This window comes from Taudactylus pleione, unplaced genomic scaffold, assembly GCF_031769625.1.
Source record: "Taudactylus pleione unplaced genomic scaffold, aTauple2 ptg000390l, whole genome shotgun sequence".
Taxonomy (NCBI): domain Eukaryota; kingdom Metazoa; phylum Chordata; class Amphibia; order Anura; family Myobatrachidae; genus Taudactylus; species Taudactylus pleione.
Window position 1 is genome coordinate 2,355,001 of NW_028284791.1, and position 17,500 is coordinate 2,372,500.

The 17,500-nt window shown below is 49.8% G+C and overlaps 2 protein-coding genes across 3 annotated transcripts in view; one reads left to right on the plus strand and one right to left on the minus strand.

Moving 5' to 3' along the window:
• Positions 1-8,930, minus strand: part of SPCS2 (signal peptidase complex subunit 2) — a 26,857-nt gene extending 17,927 nt beyond the window's left edge. The window contains exon 1 of the mRNA XM_088445849.1: positions 8,822-8,930. Within this exon, the coding sequence (XP_088301975.1) occupies positions 8,822-8,860 (39 nt within the window). The 5' untranslated portion in view covers positions 8,861-8,930. The remainder of the gene's footprint in view (positions 1-8,821) is intronic.
• A 63-nt stretch (positions 8,931-8,993) lies between these two features.
• The window catches only part of XRRA1 (X-ray radiation resistance associated 1), a 90,808-nt gene continuing 82,301 nt past the window's right edge, over positions 8,994-17,500 (plus strand). Inside the window, exons 1-3 of one of the 2 annotated variants that reach the window (XM_088445848.1) lie at positions 8,994-9,051; positions 14,045-14,137; positions 15,119-15,294. In XM_088445848.1, coding sequence (XP_088301974.1) covers positions 9,048-9,051; positions 14,045-14,137; positions 15,119-15,294 — 273 coding nt within the window. In that variant the 5' untranslated portion in view covers positions 8,994-9,047. Of the gene's footprint in view, positions 9,052-9,084; positions 9,160-14,044; positions 14,138-15,118; positions 15,295-17,500 lie in introns of those variants that run through there. The other variant, XM_088445847.1, reaches the window with a different exon arrangement.

Genomic DNA, 17,500 nt, shown 5'->3' on the forward strand with positions numbered 1-17,500 from the left:
CCGGAGGACACAGGTACACAAAGTGGAAGGACCACTTCACTGACAAAGTCACTGAAGGTTGCTTCAGTACCACTAGTGCTGGACTGTAACACCGGTAGTGTGGGATAGAGTCATAAGGCCATGAGGATCACCTCAGGGAGGCACTCTCTGCTCACCAGGAGTTGAAACCTCTCTTGGAGAAGAGACTAGTCCCCGGAATGCACGTCGTGACTGTTGAGGAAGCCCGCTTCCCAATGGAGAGCTCCCGGAATGAACACTGCATAGATGGCCAGGAGGAGACCCTCGGACTATGTCAGAATGTGTGACATTCCTGTCATTGCCACCCAACTTCCAGTGTTGCCTAGATGGAAACCACTTTTGTGACACTGTCGGACTCAACCTTTTCAGGTTTACCGTGAAATGTGTGTTAGGCCAGAGTGAAGGCCCAAGACAGCCTAAAGTTCCAACAAGTAAATTGGCAGGGCGGAAGCAACAGACTTCCAACTGCCCCGAAATGAATGCGGACCAGACACTGTCCGAAGCAAAGAATACCTTGGACGAGATGGCCATAGCCACCCGGACAGAGGCCCTGATTCAGAGCCGGACGCTCTGACAGAGCGCTCACTCTGAAACAGGGCGTCTTTTTTTTTTTTTTTATGGAGCAGCCTCCTGGCTGCTCGCATTGCTGTGGGTTGCCACCCACAGCTAATGCGAGCGGCCAGGATGGTGGTCGCGATGGTCAAGACCATCACGACCATCGGGCTTGCGACGATACCCTTGTGGTAGGGTCTCGTGGCCGCAAGCCCCAGAGAGCTCCGTCTGGACAGCCACCCCCCGGCCCGCCCACCAAAGGGGGCATGCTGTCACTCAACATCGACAGCACACCCCATTTGGTGCAAGACCTGGAGCGACAGATAGCCCGTTGCTATCCGGGTCCGGCTCCGTCATGCGCATGCACTCTGGGCCACCATCGACCCGGTTGCGAGCGCTCAGCGCTTGCGACCAGGTTTGAATCAGGCCCATAGACCAACTCGCCTCCGGAGAGAGCATCATCGTTTGAACAGCGATCCGATGGAAAAAACTCGATCCATCTGGAGAGGAGCCAATTATGGCAAGGCCTGGAATGGAACTGAGCACATTCCACCCTTCCAAAAAGGTAGACACTCTGGATATTTGACCGCACATCACAGAGAGTAATGACATATGTCGACCACGTAGACATCTGCACCCTCCTAGTTGAAGAGTGGAGAACTTGTCTTACGCCAGAAGAATTCTCAGATTCTGAGAATCCAGCAGGGCTCCCAGATGAAGAATACCCTGTGAAGGATGCAGGGAGGACTTTTTCCCCGTCGATTAAATCTGTGCCGTGAAGAAGCCACGGTTATCCTGACCTGGCTGTAAAGTACCTCGGTGATCCTGCTAAGAGCAGGAAGCTGTCCAGATACTGGAGCAGTCGGATACACTGAACAGGTGAACTGTCAAAAAATCCATAAAGCTGGTAAACCCCGATGGGGCTGAGAACAGTCCCAAAATGCAGAGCCCGAAAATTGCAAGTGTTGCCGTGGCACAGCAAACCTGATCCCATGCTGATGAGAGAGCTCTATATGTACCCGTAGGTACGTGTGCTGAATATTCAGAGATACCATACAGTCCCCAGGTTCCAAACATCGGATGATGGAGCATGGTGGACACCTCCTGAGTCCAAGCACCCTTAGAATCCGATTCAGGGATTTGAGACAGAGAATAGGCAAATAAGCACCAGTCAGCCACTGCCCCAGAAAGAAAGTAGAACAACCAGTCCCTCGCTGAGATAGTGAGGCTGGTCTAAATAGCTCTGCTTACCGCAAAGACTGTATAGCTTTCTGGGTTTGTAAGGCCCCGATAGGGTCTGAAGAAGGGCCCGTGTGACAACGCCTGTGAGGAGGCCGCCTGAGCAATGAGAGGCCGTACCCGTGAGAGATTACGACTCCTACCCAAGCATCCGTGGTGACTTGACACCAGCACTGGGTGAACTGAGAAAGTCGGTATCTCACTCTGGAATCCCCCAGATGTAGACCTGTCCCGTCAGGCTGAAGGTTTATCCTTAGGTCGTCTGGAAGTCCAGGTCTGCTCTGCACTGGATATGGTGGCCCCCGTGGATGCCGACAGCCTAGGAAAAAACAGGCCTTTAGGCTGACCCTGAGGACCAAAAGACTTAACAGATTTAGTCCGATTGTAGTGGGAGTAGCTAAAGACGGTATTTTCCCATTAGTGACACCGCCAACGATACAACAATCTTGTCAAGGTCAGGACCAAACAAGATCTTCCCCATAGATGGTGTCTGCACCTCTGCTTTCCCAGAGCGCAGCCATAGGGTATTGCGGCGGATAGTCGCAGCCGAAACCATGAAGGTTAGAAGACTGGCATCCAATGTAGGTATTTCCACATATGACAACTGCATGTTTCATGTGAGCGGCAAAAGACATTTGAACCCCAGACGTGTTGGAGGGGAAAAAAACATTACAAATGCATCAGCCCAGTATGCAATAGTATTAACCAACCATGCGATGGCCATGGTAGGACGGGCAACAGCCCCTGAAAGCGAGTACATTGATTTCCTGCAAATTTACAACCAACGGATCCGTAAAATCCGTCCAGGCTGGAATGGGAGGCGTATTAACGCCGGTAACAGATGATTAACATACAAATCCACCCCAGGGGGTGATTTCTATTACTTGTGATGACCCTCAGGGAACGGGAAACAGGAGGCCTTTGTGACTCCTCGTATCTGGTGACAGCCAGACTCCCGCCATGAGATCCACCCGCTGGGCAGAAATGGGGAATGTATGATACAGGTGCAGGATCGACATTCTCTATAACCAGAATGAACCTGGCTACCAGCCCCAAAGCAGGGATAATAATAATACTTAAAATCGGCTCCCCCCACGTGAAAGGGAAAGAGCCCAATACATCATCCAGTTCACAGCAGAGCCAACTGGGAAGTAACCACAGGGCGTGTATCACGCCATTTTGTATTTCATAGAAAAACAACATCCACCAGGGTGGCCGTTGTGGTAATCCCTGCAAGATGAATGACAGACCGTTGTGGTACCGGAGGTAATTCATGTACTGTGAAAAACCCCAGCAGGGAGCGATAGTCTGTGACACAGGGGTAAAGTGCAAGAAACTGCGAGATACCCAGAGTTGAAAAGGGCAGTATGGTGAAGTAAACCCAAGTGAGTTACGACAACAGGGCCCGCCCGGCGATCCGCAAAGGAGAGGATCCTGAGAAAAACCGCCCAAGGGGGTTGTGCAAGGGGCCTGGCACCAGATTGCGCTGCATACATAAACCTTTCTGAGTCAAATCCTCCGCACTAATACCTGCAGGCTATGACTTGCAGGATAGCAATAATGGGTGCAGTATCGTGCTCTATCACCTGGTTAGATATATCTGACTAACCATCTTGGCGGAAATATTAAGCAGCGCCATACCGGTCCAGACTGACGCTAAGATTAGATGCAGGGACCCATTATCAGCGTATGCAACACACAGTTCCACCTAAAATATGGCAACGTGCAGCACGCAACAGTATGTGACCAACCTCACAAATATTAACAAGTATATACATGCAAGGTCTCAGAACCACCCCAGGTACATCTGTATTAGGGCAGATTGAAGAAAAGGGATAGATATACACTGACAGGTGAGAGAAAAAGCAGACAGTCAGCACTAGCATAAGTCACATACAATGCAGAAAAATTATATATACATACATTAGCATGACATATAATATACTGCACAATGTCGCTACATTCAACTGCCCAGATTCAGTGTCTGGGAAGGCTATAGCGCTGTGTACACTCACCCAAATGGCCAGGTATGCAGGGGGACTGGGCTCACTGTCATCCTAGGAGTTCTGCAGCACCACAGAGAGAAAATGGCCGCTGGAGACCTCAGAAGAAGCGACGCCAGACTGTAGTATTGAAAGGCGCGCTGAGCTGGGGGGAGGAGCAGCTGGACAGGGAAGGCTTCCTCCCCTGGCTAGCAATTAACCCCCCGGGATGCCGGCTCCCGCTATAATCCCTGGTGGTCTAGTGGACACGAGGGGCATGCCTCCATGGAGGGGGAGCCCGCCGCCAACGCCTCTGGTCTGTCCCCAGAGACTGGAGGCATAAGGCTGCATGCACACGCGGGTCATTGCAAGCGGTGACCACGCGATTTACCTGTCCCCGTCGATCCGGCAGCAGCCCAGGTATTCCTCCAGAGTCCGGCTAGTACAGACTCTGGGGTCCCGGTGCGATCCCCAGATCTGTACTGGCGTTGCAGCGCCGGCGGGGTGTAGGAGCGGCAGCTTAGACGTCCATTGGACAGTCTGATGCTGCCGCTCTGAAGAGTAGTAAAAAAGAATAAAATAAGAAAACTCGAAATAAATTTTAAGCTTAGGGGCTGCTAAGCAGCCCCCCTGCGCCAAGGGTGACCCGACCCAGTGCATCCTGGGAGCTAAAAGCTTTAACTGCGTGGTGCCCGGATTTGGTTGCCAACCTATACCCAAAGGTCAACCCTGTGGACCCCCTATGGACCCTGAAGTAGAAAACAGGGGTAGGGGAACTTACTGAAGCCAGTGGGAGTCACAGGTGGGTACTCAGTGATCCTGTGCCCAATCTACGGGCAAGCAGACAGTCACTGAGGGGGAAAAGGAGACAAGGGAGCGGGTCATGCGCCCAGCGTCCATTCACACTGACAGCAGAGCTTGGGGGCAGCCCGGCATGTCCATAAGTGCCGGGCACGCCCCCAAGAGTGACGGAAAGGGGAGGAGTCTTAAAGACAAGTTCCCTTTTCATTGGCCACGCCCTTTTACAGACGCGCGCGCAGATGTGCCCTTTCTCTAGGTCCGGCGCCACCTACAGTGAACACTAGATGTTAATACCGGATTAGCAAAGACCTATACAAACTGACACATCTAATAAGAACCCGGAAACAATAAATATTGACTCTAGATAGAAAGAGAATCAGAAGCCCCAGTAACCATGGGATATGTCCAGACTAACATCATTGGGCGATTCAATTCAGCGCGCTGTTAAGTCCGATTAAAGCCACTTTAGTCTGTGAATGCCGGTTAGCGCAGCTAAAGCTGATTGCTGCGACAGAAGCAAAGATGTGCGAGGACAACATCTGTATTTTGTCATATAAATGCCTGAAAGTCTATAAAAAAAAAATTAGAGCTTTAATAAACTACTGAGAAACAACAATAAAATACCACTCTGCCAGCAGTAAGGGTCAGCGTTACATTTATCCTGTACACTTTATAGGGATGAAAACGTTTCACTGTAAAACTCTTTATGTTATTGAGCCTCAATGTAAATGACAGCGGATGTCAATGCTATCATATCTCCCGGCTTCCATTAATGCTCTTATTATTATTACTGGGCGGCCTGCGTCATGTGATCCATTTACTCGGCAGCTAAACCAGGACGCTGAGCCTGATCCGCGCACGGCGAGCGAATGAGAGGAGGAGGTCTGCCTGGTACAGCACATTAATAACCCAGGTTTTACAGAGACCATTTACTGTGACGCTAAGGGACTATGGGCTCAGATTTCCACGAACCTCAGAGGTGAATTTTAATTAGATGAAAAAGGTCTGTCCAGGTAATGATACATCAAGCAGCTCAATCTCCTCCTAAAGCACGTGCTGGGGAATACAGCGATGTATTCTGATTGGATGAACTCATCTGCAAACCGTTAATGTGCCGCTAATACAGTTCTGACCGAGCTGCCTGCTCCATGAAAATCTATATACACACACACACAGACCTACGCCAACTCTCTGCTTGTTCAGAAACTACATGTTCCAGCATGCCCTGCCACAATAAACAGCAATGAGAAGCAACCACAGTTCCAGCCCTGAATATGCGCACTGCTGTACATGTATGCAGTCTATGGCGCTGGATTAGTTGACAATTAACCCCATACAGGTAATAGACGAACACTGTAACAACCCTTCACTCTGCTTTTTATAATCTATATATTCAGTTAATGCAGAAATAAGATCAGCCAATGCCTACAAAGTTATGTTGCATTATTTCCCCCTTACACAATGACTTTTGCCTGCCATACATCCAGACATGGTGGATGCAACTTCCGCCAACCCATATGGTAATGTGTCATACTGGGCACAGTGACACCAACGCTCTCTTACACCAGTGACAGGTAACAGGCGGCCTCTCGCCCCTTCACTTGCAGCCCCAGCTCCTTCCTGCTGTTGTTATACCTTATAACCCTTGTTTAAAGGCCTGCTGATATATTATTACATATAAAAGTGTCTTTCATAGATTAAATGTATTAATGTAATGCTGAGATTAAAGGCAACCTCAGCACTTTTGAAGGCAAGAGCTCCACCAGGGCACCCTCCAAAGTGTTGGCTATACATGCTATATACACTGTGCTGTACAGGTATTTACATAACAAAGAGCAAACAAGCAGATATCATCAATGAATGTACGTCTTATACTTTACTAGGAGTTACTGCACATGGGACATTGCAATGGGCAGATGCAATATACTGGGGTTATGTACTAACCAAGGTGTCCATTACCGCTTTTCCATCAAAATCCCGGGTCTGACCCAGGATTTGGAACACGGGATTTACCCCATTTCCACTGCGGCACGGGTGCAGTCATCACCAAGCGCCGGAAACTCCAGATCTCCCCTTGTCATTCGGGAGGATGTCTGTGACAGCTGTCACCGGGGAGGGAGAGATTACAGCCTCCCGTATGAAGCGGGGATGGGATAAAAACCTGGAACGGTCCAGACTATACGGAGAGGCTGTCATTTCTCCCTCCCCGAAGACAGCTTCCGAAAACCAGCCAATCACCATGCGGTAAACGGGTCCCGGGTGGCACTGAGGCTGACCAGTGTTTTACCTGCACAAAACCCCGTTTGAGACCCGGGAAGAAATGCTGGGTCAAAGGACCCGGGATTTTTTCCTAGGAGCTTTTTCCACCGAACCGCTACCCGGTTGACCTGGCAATAACCCAGGTATTTTGGCCAATGGAAAAGGGGTACATTTGGTTCTACAAGGGACAAAGTAACCCTGCGAAGGAATAACTGTAAAAGGTCCAGCACTGAGCTGATACAGGAGCCTGGACTCTCTCCATCCCCTGGTATACCCTGAGGAGAGGTTACACTGCTGGGTAAAGGACTCTTATTATCATTGTGCCTCATTCCCAGCAGCATAGCAGGAAAAGGCCAGAGAACACCACACACAGACTGTAACAGTACATGGCCCTGGTCAGAGTAAGCCAGTGTATCCCAAACCTGACCCTCGTGGCCAGACAATAGGGATATCCCTCTTCAGCACAGATGAGTAAATCAAAATGACAGAGGTAATAATTAAGCCACCTGTGCTCATGCATGGATATCCGTACTACATGAACTGTGAGCAGCCCATGAGGAACAGGTTTAGGAAACACCGGACTCACTTCAGCCAACACCAATTACTGCAGTATCCTATAAAAGTCTAAACTCATGGTGTCGGCACTAACCCTGCTGCACAGCCAAGATTCCACCTAACGGGTGAGGATTAAGAGATGGACAGTAAAAAGGTTGACAAGTGTCTAGATAGACACCAGATGTTAGACAGTCAATAGGTCGACTGGGACAAATGGTCAACGGGGTCAAAAATGGTCGACCCATGATTTTTTTTTTTCTAGCCCTAATCTTCACCCTGTCAGGGTAAGTGCCTAACCCTAAGAGTTTTAAAAATAACATGTCGACCATTTTTTTTGTTGACCTTCTTACATGTCAAACTTTAGTGTGTCGACCTTTTGTCCCAACCTATTGACTGTCTAACATCTGGTGTCTATCTAGACACTATCAACCTTTTTACTGTCTATCTATAGTCCAGAACACCCACCTAATGAGGATTAATTTTATACAGGGGGCTGATTCCATTGTTTATAAAGGCGCCTATTTGTTTTGCGCACCCGACGAAGCAATTCAATTGTTGCTCCTTTCGGACGCGATTGGCGACTGCATTTCTGCTCGCACCATCAGGAGTGCGATAAACCCGTGGTTAGGGTGCCCGACTGCTCCACCCCCCCCAAAAAAGGAGCCAGCACCCCACAACAATATGCCCAACTTGCCCTGGTGCCCTCTGTGCTATAGGAATACTCCCATGTATGATGGATAGCAGCGGCACCCACCGCTCCTGCAATGAAGAATAACTTCATAATTGTGTTGTTCAATGGGACTACAATTACACTGAATGCACCACGACACTGAGTGACATATATAGAGCCGTATATTATATATGTACTAGATCATCCTTTTCATTGGAGACACATGTGGATTACACAGGTTCTCTGGCTGAATAAAACCAGATGGAATGGAAACTAGCAGTCAGCCAGCCCCAGAACCTGTGTAATTCATATATATCCCAAATTAAAGGGGTGGTGGTGGTGGTGGGTGTATATATATATATATATATATATATATATATATATATATATATATATATATATTAGTCTGACTTACTGTATGAATGCTCCCAATGCTAAGCTGCCAGATGGTGTGCTATGTGCATATGTTCATACATGATAATGAATGTTTTAGAGGTTTTATATATATATATATATATATATATATATATATATATATATATATATATATATATCAGCCTCTCCCAGGTGACATACAGCCTGTCCCCAGCCACATCCATCCCCATGAGGGGGCCCCGGTATATGGAGAGGTGACAGAGGGGAGGGAGCCCCTCCTCTGCAACCCAGGGGCTACGGTCCCCCCGCCAGCACCACACAGCAGTCACACAGCCGCACCCCGGTGACCCCCTGCCCGGACCCCCATTACTTTTTCCAGGAGCCCGTTCCTGCCGCCTCTGGCCGCCATCTTGTCTCATCCCGCTGTCTCCTCCTGAGCTGGCAGCCGCTGACTGGTCACCTCCGTACCGTGACGTCACGGCTCCGCCCTCTCGCTCAGTCGCTGGGTACATAGGACGGACGGTCGGTGACGTCAGAACGTTCGGGAGGTGCAGCGCGGAGCATGCCGGGAGCTGTAGTTCGCAACTAAGCTGGCCATGGGTAAGTTGAGAGCGTCTGTAGTTGCTAGGAGACCGGGAGTGGGGATGGCGCCGGTGCTGGAGACCAGGGGCAGAGGGCGGGGTGAAGCGCCGCCGGGAGCAGCAACAGGTAGCGCGAAATGGGGGTATCCCTCATTTCCAGCAGCTGTCACTGGGTGTATGATGGGGTGTAGTACATGCAGTGCAGCCTGGGTGTATGATGGGGTGTAGTACATGCAGTGCAGCCTGGGTGTATGATGGGGGGTGTAGTACATACAGTGCAGCCTGGGTGTATGATGGGGGGTGTAGTACATGCAGTGCAGCCTGGGTGTATGATGGGGGGTGTAGTACATACAGTGCAGCCTGGGTGTATGATGGGGGGTGTAGTACATACAGTGCAGCCTGGGTGTATGATGGGGGTGTAGTACATGCAGTGCAGCCTGGGTGTATGATGGGGGATGTAGTACATGCAGTGCAGCCTGGGTGTATGATGGGGGTGTAGTACATGCAGTGCAGCCTGGGTGTATGATTGGGGGTGTAGTACATGCAGTGCAGCCTGGGTGTATGATGGGGTGTGTAGTACATACAGTGCAGCCTGGGTGTATGATGGGGGGTGTAGTACATGCAGTGCAGCCTGGGTGTATGATGGGGGGTGTAGTACATACAGTGCAGCCTGGGTGTATGATGGGGGGTGTAGTACATGCAGTGCAGCCTGGGTGTATGATGGGGGGTGTAGTACATGCAGTGCAGCCTGGGTGTATGATGGGGTGTAGTACATGCAGTGCAGCCTGGGTGTATGATGGGGGTGTAGTACATACAGTGCAGCCTGGGTGTATGATGGGGGTGTAGTACATACAGTGCAGCCTGGGTGTATGATGGGGGGTGTAGTACATACAGTGCAGCCTGGGTGTATGATGGGGGTGTAGTACATACAGTGCAGCCTGGGTGTATGATGGGGGTGTAGTACATGCAGTGCAGCCTGGGTGTATGATGGGGGGTGTAGTACGTACAGTGCAGCCTGGGTGTATGATGGGGGGTGTAGTACATGCAGTGCAGCCTGGGTATATGATGGGGGGTGTAGTACATGCAGTGCAGCCTGGGTGTATGATGGGGGGTGTAGTACATGCAGTGCAGCCTGGGTTTATGATGGGGGATGTAGTACATGCAGTGCAGCCTGGGTTTATGATGGGGGATGTAGTACATGCAGTGCAGCCTGGGTGTATGATGGGGGGTGTAGTACATGCAGTGCAGCCTGGGTGTATGATGGGGGTGTAGTACATGCAGTGCACCCTGGGTGTATGATGGGGGTGTAGTACATACAGAGCAGCCTGGGTGTATGATGGGGGATGTAATACATGCAGTGCTGCCTGGGTGTATGATGGGGGATGTGGTACATGCAGTGCAGCCTGGGTGTATGATGGGGGGTGTAGTACATGCAGTGCAGCCTGGGTATATGATGGGGGTGTAGTACATGCAGTGCAGCCTGGGTGTATGATGGGGGGTGTAGTACATACAGTGCAGCCTGGGTGTATGATGGGGGGTGTAGTACATATAGTGCAGCCTGGGTGTATGATGGGGGGTGTAGTACATGCAGTGCACCCTGGGTGTATGCTGGGGGTGTAGTACATGCAGTGCAGCCTGGGTGTATGATGGGGGGTGTAGTACATACAGTGCAGCCTGGGTGTATGATGGGGTGTAGTACATGCAGTGCAGCCTGGGTGTATGATGGGGGGTGTAGTACATGCAGTGCACCCTGGGTGTATGCTGGGGGTGTAGTACATACAGTGCAGCCTGGGTGTATGATGGGGGGTGTAGTACATGCAGTGCAGCCTGGGTGTATGATGGGGGGTGTAGTACATACAGTGCAGCCTGGGTGTATGATGGGGGGTGTAGTACATACAGTGCAGCCTGGGTGTATGATGGGGGTGTAGTACATGCAGTGCAGCCTGGGTGTATGATGGGGGATGTAGTACATGCAGTGCAGCCTGGGTGTATGATGGGGGTGTAGTACATGCAGTGCAGCCTGGGTGTATGATTGGGGGTGTAGTACATGCAGTGCAGCCTGGGTGTATGATGGGGTGTGTAGTACATACAGTGCAGCCTGGGTGTATGATGGGGGGTGTAGTACATGCAGTGCAGCCTGGGTGTATGATGGGGGGTGTAGTACATACAGTGCAGCCTGGGTGTATGATGGGGGGTGTAGTACATGCAGTGCAGCCTGGGTGTATGATGGGGGGTGTAGTACATGCAGTGCAGCCTGGGTGTATGATGGGGTGTAGTACATGCAGTGCAGCCTGGGTGTATGATGGGGGTGTAGTACATACAGTGCAGCCTGGGTGTATGATGGGGGGTGTAGTACATACAGTGCAGCCTGGGTGTATGATGGGGGGTGTAGTACATACAGTGCAGCCTGGGTGTATGATGGGGGTGTAGTACATACAGTGCAGCCTGGGTGTATGATGGGGGTGTAGTACATGCAGTGCAGCCTGGGTGTATGATGGGGGGTGTAGTACGTACAGTGCAGCCTGGGTGTATGATGGGGGGTGTAGTACATGCAGTGCAGCCTGGGTATATGATGGGGGGTGTAGTACATGCAGTGCAGCCTGGGTGTATGATGGGGGGTGTAGTACATGCAGTGCAGCCTGGGTTTATGATGGGGGATGTAGTACATGCAGTGCAGCCTGGGTTTATGATGGGGGATGTAGTACATGCAGTGCAGCCTGGGTGTATGATGGGGGGTGTAGTACATGCAGTGCAGCCTGGGTGTATGATGGGGGTGTAGTACATGCAGTGCACCCTGGGTGTATGATGGGGGTGTAGTACATACAGAGCAGCCTGGGTGTATGATGGGGGATGTAATACATGCAGTGCTGCCTGGGTGTATGATGGGGGATGTGGTACATGCAGTGCAGCCTGGGTGTATGATGGGGGGTGTAGTACATGCAGTGCAGCCTGGGTATATGATGGGGGTGTAGTACATGCAGTGCAGCCTGGGTGTATGATGGGGGGTGTAGTACATACAGTGCAGCCTGGGTGTATGATGGGGGGTGTAGTACATATAGTGCAGCCTGGGTGTATGATGGGGGGTGTAGTACATACAGTGCACCCTGGGTGTATGCTGGGGGTGTAGTACATGCAGTGCAGCCTGGGTGTATGATGGGGGTGTAGTACATATAGTGCAGCCTGGGTGTATGATGGGGGGTGTAGTACATGCAGTGCACCCTGGGTGTATGATGGGGGGTGTAGTACATGCAGTGCACCCTGGGTGTATGCTGGGGGTGTAGTACATGCAGTGCAGCCTGGGTGTATGATGGGGGGTGTAGTACATGCAGTGCACCCTGGGTGTATGATGGGGGATGTACTGCATGCAGTGCAGCCTGGGTGTATGATGGGGGATGTGGTACATGCAGTGCAGCCTGGGTGTATGATGGGGGATGTAGTACATGTAGTGCAGCCTGGGTGTATGATTTATATGTATCACACTATGTACAGGCAAAGTCACAGAGAGCTCCAGTAGCGCTGGGCACATCCCTGGTAGTGGGATCATCTTATTAATGACACAGCTCCGTACCATCTTGATTTAATGTGTCCAATTCCGTAGAGTTAATTGTTGGCATCTTTGCACTTCTTAGCAGACATGAGATCTGGCGCACGTGTTGCAGAACTGCGCCATTCAATTACACTTTCCATTATGATAATGCTAACCTTGTTTATATGCCACACTGATAGGGAATATGTGTGCGCTATATAAATAACTGGTGATAATAATATGGCAAGCATAGACAGCCCGGCTGAATGAGTGACAGGAGAAGCCGTTTGTGGGTGGTGACAGGTGCAGGACACTAGAAACGGGGGAGTGTAGGTGCGAACGCAGGCATGTCTGACCGTCTAAACGCCGTTTCATAGGCGTGCATAATTAACAGGCAACGTCATAGTACACGTCACCTGGCTGGATTTTACATTGAAGTGACCGCAGTGCTTGCGGTGGGGTATAGTTAACCTCAAGCGATGTGTTCGCTTCTGATGGATCCCGATGTACCGATGCTTGCATACACTTTTTGAAGATGACGTGCGCAAGTGGGCGTCTTAAGACAGGCTGGTGGGTGTCTGCATACTCAAAGTGATCGAACGCCAAGACACAGTGGGCGTGCTTATGCCTTGCCGTGCCATCGCCTGCCATGCCGTCACTTAGCCAAATTTGCATACGCTGGGAACGAGCGAACACATCTAGTGAGCGGGTCTGAATTGAACCCAAAGTTCCAAACCAGATCAGACCCGGAATTTAGGCGGCGCCGACCCAGGATATTTCGGAGTCAGCACAGTTTACACCGGAGCCGGGTCTGCAGTGACCCAGCTCTTCCGGTGTGAATGTGGACGCTTGGAGATGACGTAATCTCCAAGCGTCACTGAAGCCGGCATGCGGCGCGCTCCAGGTCATCGTGACCCGGATTGCGCCGTTTACACTGCAGGGTTTCACGGGTTATTCCCGTGTTAAACCCTGCAAGTTACCTGGGTTGGATTGCCGGGTCACTCCACCCGGGAATCCAACACTGTCCCCTTTTACACCAAGGAGCTACCCGGGTTACCCTGCAATAACCCTGGATAACAGTAAAGATTTAAATGCGTCTCTCTGTACCTTGGCTGCTCGGATTAGAATAGATCTTCAGTATATTATTGGTATCAAACTGTAAGCAGTAATCAAGAAAGGACGTAGTACTGTAGGACAGGAGTAGAAAACGTGCGGCCCTCCAGTTGCTGTGGAACTACACATCCCAGCATGACCTGCCACAGTTGTAGCGTGCCCTAACCGCAAAACTGTGGCAGAGCCTGCTGGTATGTGTAGTCCCACAGCAGCAGGGGTTGCCTACCTATTTTATTATAACGAAGGGCTGATTTTTAATAACGAGGAGATAATTAGGGCCCACTTTAATCCAGCACGCATTTTAGCAGAGTATTTCAATGCCATATAAACACATGGGCCAAACACCGTACTGACGTAATGGTCGTATTAACAGATATGGCTGGTGTCGGATTGTACGTGGACTCTGGCGGGCTACACGTAACCAACTGTTTTCCGGCAAGGAGTCTGTTCCGAACACCTAATAGAGGTAAATCTTTAATTTCTGACAATTATCACTGCTATTAAATCACAACAGATGTGTGTACATTGTATCAGTAATTTACGAGATGTAAGAGCTTCTCCAATATTTGTGTTCTAAATATACTCCACCTCCCCCCACCCTCTAATCCTTTACCTGTTCTGTTCGACTCTCTTTCTATGCTGCAGGTAGAATGACTTTACTTTTACAGATGATTTTAGAGAGAAAAGGGGGGAGTTAGAGGAAGAGACCCCCCCCTTGTGCTACTAGTGTCCATCTGCTCTGTGTACATTTCCTGTCTGTACACACATAAATATCCTCATTCATGTGGAATTGTCACGCTTACTTTCCTGCACACCGTACAGAGGGTCTGATTCAGACTCGGTCGCAAGCGCTGAGCGTTCGCTACCGGGTCAATGGTGGCCCAGAGCGCATGCGCACGACGGAGCCGGCTCCGTCGTGCGCATGCGCGAGACCCGGACAGCGACGGGCAATCTGTCGCTTCGGGTCTCGCACCAAAGGGGGCGTGCTGTCGATGTTGAGTGACAGCACGCCCCCTTTGGTGGGCGGGCCGGGGGGGGTGGCTGCCCAGACGGAGGCGTTCCCATGATGACGCCTACCGTTTGGGTGGCGGCCCCACTAACATCACAAGTGATGTCAGTGGGAGAACTTTTCGGCTCTGTTTGAGCCGAAAGCTCTCTGGGGCTTGCGGCCACGAGACCCTACCACAAGGGTCTTGTCGCAAGCCTGATGGTCGCGATGGTCTTGACCATCGCGACCATCATCCTGGCTGCTCGCATTAGCTGTGGGTGGCAACCCATAGCAATGCGAGCGGCCAGGAGGCCGCTCCATAAAACAAAAAAAAGACGCCCTGATTCAGAGCGAGCGCTCTTTCAGAGCGTCCGGCTCTGAATCAGGCCCAGAGAACTAGAAGTGTTGCAGTTGGCTGTTCTATAACCATAACATGTGATAATATTTCTGTGCTCCCAGGGGCCGGTCACTGGCTGATAGCTCAGAGGGATGCCCAGGACCAGAGATTTCGGGGTGTGGTTTGCTCTGCATCTGCAGAACAGAAGGGGAGATCCGACCCCAGGAACATTACACGGAGCGGCCCCTCACATGAGCCGGCAGGGGGGCCACAGTGCATGCTGGATGCCGTGTTCCTGGTACGTGACAAGGGCCTTCTCAGTGATATTATACCATGGTGTCCCATAGTTAGGGAATAAGGATATGGGAATTCAGGGGCACAGTCAGCTCCCCCATATTATAGCGATGTCCGCGGGTAAAGTTAATTAGAGTAACCGGCGCACTACAAGGCTGACTACAATAGGAAAACACTCAGCAATAGTGTAAAATGATCAGTACAATCTTTCTTTAATATGAATCCTTAAAAAATATATAGCAATAAAAATATATTTATTTTGGAGACATCAAATACAAAAATAGTTGCCCTCAGTATCCACAAACAGCGGTTTATATGCATTTTCCTGCCTATTACACAGTTACGCTGTGACCAATAATACAATATTATTATTCTGAGAACATTTAAAAGCGAAAACTTTGTATATTGAAATAGAAATGATTTGTCCTGTACGTTACCTGGGACATTAGCTGGCCTCTGTGAATCCAGGCTGATGTTACAGGTAGATAAACTATTTAATGCTTCTAAAAGAGAAACTTGTCGGAATGCAGATTAAATATACTGTGTATGTGATTAACGTTTTCAAATCCATGATATTGCGCAGTGTAACAAACTGACCCTATATCAGGTGCTTCAGGTCATTATACAAATAATATAAATTGTATATGCAGGGTGGTTTTACAATAGTGATGAAATAATGCAGTCATCCATGGCAGCCAATCCACAACAAGTTTTTATTCTGTCTATTGCAAGTCTGGCTTTAAGTGACTATCTGATTGGCTGGTATAAATACTCCTTTAGGCAATGTTAGTAAATAAGACTTTACCAATGATTCTGGCAAGTGTCCCTGTATTGTGAGCAGATAAGGTTCTGGCCTCCTCACGCGTACAGAAGATTTGTTATATTCTGAGGGATAATTGGTTGTGAGTCGCACACAGCCCTGCCGGAATACCATGCGCCAGACGCAATCGGAAATCTAGTGTGATTATCCAACCCATGCAGGGATTTCTGCCACTGCCCTGCCCATAGCCCTTTGTCTGACTAGTCTTGGCTCTTAGACCTACCCCGTACTAGGTGCAGAGATGGGTCTCCTATTGGCGTCCGCTTGGCTTATGCACAACTCAGAATAAGACACAACTCCGGTTAAACGCCCAAGATACTTCCATAAGGTTGTCTCCTGTACACGCACCCAATTGCCTCACAGTTGATTCCCTGAAGCACCTAATCAATGGACGGAAAGGACCGTCCATTAATTTTGATTTATTAACAGTTTCTTATATAGCGCAGCATAGTCCGTTGTGCTTTACAATTGGAAACATTAATAGAACAAAATTGGGTACTAAAAGACAGATATATAGGTAGGAAGGCCCTGCTCGCAAGCTTACATTCTATAGGGATATAGGCATTGATACACAAGGATAGGTGCTATATATTGTAGCCAGAATGCAGAGTTTCTTGGTGGGCTGCATGATCCAGTCACACAGGAATGTCGGCCAAATGTCAGGAGGATGTGAGAGAAAGACTATGTGTGGACTGTGAAACGGGATGTAATTAGATATGGAAGCTATGAAGGTTATGTGGGCGGTTCTGGAATCTGATAAGCTTGCCTGAAGAGGTGAGTTTTCAGGGAACACTTGAAGGACTGGAGACTAGAAGAAAGTCTTATTGTGCGTGGTAAGGCATTTCATAGAGTGGGTGCAGCCCGAAGAAAGTCCTGTAACCGAGAATGGGAGCAAGTAATGTGTGGGGATGAGAGACGCAGATCTTGTGTTGAGCGGAGAGGTCGGGTTGGGAGATATTTTGAGATGAGTAAAGAGATGTATGTTGGTGTGGTTTGGTTAATAGCCTTATGTGTTAGTAAAGTATTTTATATTGAATACGGTAGAAAACCGGCAACCAATGGAGGGACAGACAGAGCGGGGCAGCAGACGATGAGCGTTTGGCAAGGAAGATCAGCCTCGCAGCTGCATTCATAATGGATTGTAGTGGCGATAGCCTGATTTTGGGGAGACCAGTAAGGAGGCTATTGCAATAGTCAATGTGGGAAATGATAAGTGCATGGATTAGAGTTTTTGCAGTGTCTTGTGTGAGATATGGTTGAATTTTGGATATGTTTTTTAGATGTATGTAACGTGATTTTGAGACAGATTGAATGTGGGAAACAAAGGACAGTTCAGAGTCAAGGATGACACCAAGGCAGCGAGCTTGTGGGGCGGGGTGGATTGTCGCTC